The sequence below is a fragment of the Eimeria mitis genome, genomic scaffold (genome assembly GCF_000499745.2).
Source record: "Eimeria mitis Houghton genomic scaffold, Emh_scaff245, whole genome shotgun sequence".
Classification (NCBI taxonomy): Eukaryota; Apicomplexa; class Conoidasida; order Eucoccidiorida; family Eimeriidae; genus Eimeria; species Eimeria mitis.
Window position 1 is genome coordinate 6,129 of NW_013570787.1, and position 1,321 is coordinate 7,449.

The following is a 1,321-nucleotide window of genomic DNA, read 5'->3' on the forward strand; positions in this document are numbered from 1 at the left end:
GGTACCTGCCACTCAGCTGGACCCGCAGTACACACAAAATTCAACTCGTCGTCCACCTGCACACACAAAACCCTAAACCCTAAACCCTAAACCCTAAACCCTAAACCCTAAACCCTAAACCCTAAACCCTCGGGAGGCCCCACAGAGCAAAGACAAAACCCTTTCATGCTGCGGTTCGTATCAACACTCATAAACAGAAAGCAGCAGCAGCAACACAAGCAGCAGCAGCAGCAGCAGCACAAGAAGCAGCAAGAGCAGCAAAGACGTCGGGAGAAGCAACAACAGCAAAAGCAGCAGCAGCAGCAGCAGCAGCAGCAGCAGCAAGAACTACAGCGCCAAAAGAAACAGCAGCAATAGCAGCATCAGCAAGAGCTACTGCAGCGAGAGAAACAGAAGCATCAGCAGCAGCCGCAACAGAAACAGCAGCAGCAACAGAAACAGCAGCAGCAGCAGCAGCAAGAGAAACAGCAGAAGCAGCAGCAGCACCGGCAAGCAGCAGCAGCACCGGCAAGCAGCAGCAGCAGCAGCAAGGGAAGCAGCAGCAGCAGCAGCAGCAAGAGAAACAGCAGCAGCAGCAGCAGCGGCAGCAGCAGCAGCAGGAGAGACAGACAAGAGCCTCCAAGGGTGTAACCCCGAATTTAGTTTTGAATCTCCGCAGTGCTTCGTCAGCAGCAGTCTGAGGCCCTCCTGCTGCTGCTGCTGCTGCAGCAGCAGCAGCAGCAGCAGGATCGATGCAGCGAGCTGCTGCCTCCATATTGAAGTGTCTATCCAGCTCAGCAGCAGGCATCAGCGGGTTGTCCGGCAGCTCCGCCAGCTCCTCTTCTATCTGCAGCAGCAGCAGCAGCAGCAGCAGCAGCAGCAGAAGCAGCAGCAGAGTGAAGAAGGAGGCTGCAGATATATACCGTAGAAACAGCAGCAAAGACAGCAACAGCAGCAGCAACAGCAGCAGCAGCAGCCAGCTTCAGCAGCAGCACCAAAGACACCAACACACGCACCAACACCAGCAGCAGCAGCAGCAGCAGCAGCAGCAGCAGCAGCAGCAGCAGGAGCAGCAGCAGCAGCAGCAGCAGCAGCAGGAATATCTGACAGTTTTAGCGGGTATGCCGTGCAGCAGTTTATAAGGATTAGCTGCATCGAAGTCAAGTAGGTTGCCTTTCCCTTTTGCTGCTGCAGCAACAAGAAGACGAGCAGCACGAACATCTGCTGCTGTTACCGAGACAGCAGGAAGCTCTCCGTAGGGTAAATAAGCTTCAAACTGCAGCAGCAGCAGCAGCAGCAGCAGCAGCAGCAGCAGCAGCAGCAGCAGCAGCAGCAGCAGCAG

General features: G+C 55.6%; 2 protein-coding genes across 2 annotated transcripts in view; both read left to right on the forward strand.

Annotated features, from left to right (window-relative positions):
• Positions 1-680, forward strand: part of EMH_0005100 (uncharacterized protein) — a gene marked incomplete at both ends in the record, with an annotated part of 957 nt that extends 277 nt beyond the window's left edge. The window contains one exon of the mRNA XM_013497062.1: positions 198-680. Coding sequence (XP_013352516.1) covers positions 198-680 — 483 coding nt within the window. The remainder of the gene's footprint in view (positions 1-197) is intronic.
• A 51-nt stretch (positions 681-731) lies between these two features.
• Positions 732-1,321, forward strand: part of EMH_0005110 (uncharacterized protein) — a gene marked incomplete at both ends in the record, with an annotated part of 3,127 nt that continues 2,537 nt past the window's right edge. Inside the window, one exon of the mRNA XM_013497063.1 lies at positions 732-1,098. Coding sequence (XP_013352517.1) covers positions 732-1,098 — 367 coding nt within the window. The remainder of the gene's footprint in view (positions 1,099-1,321) is intronic.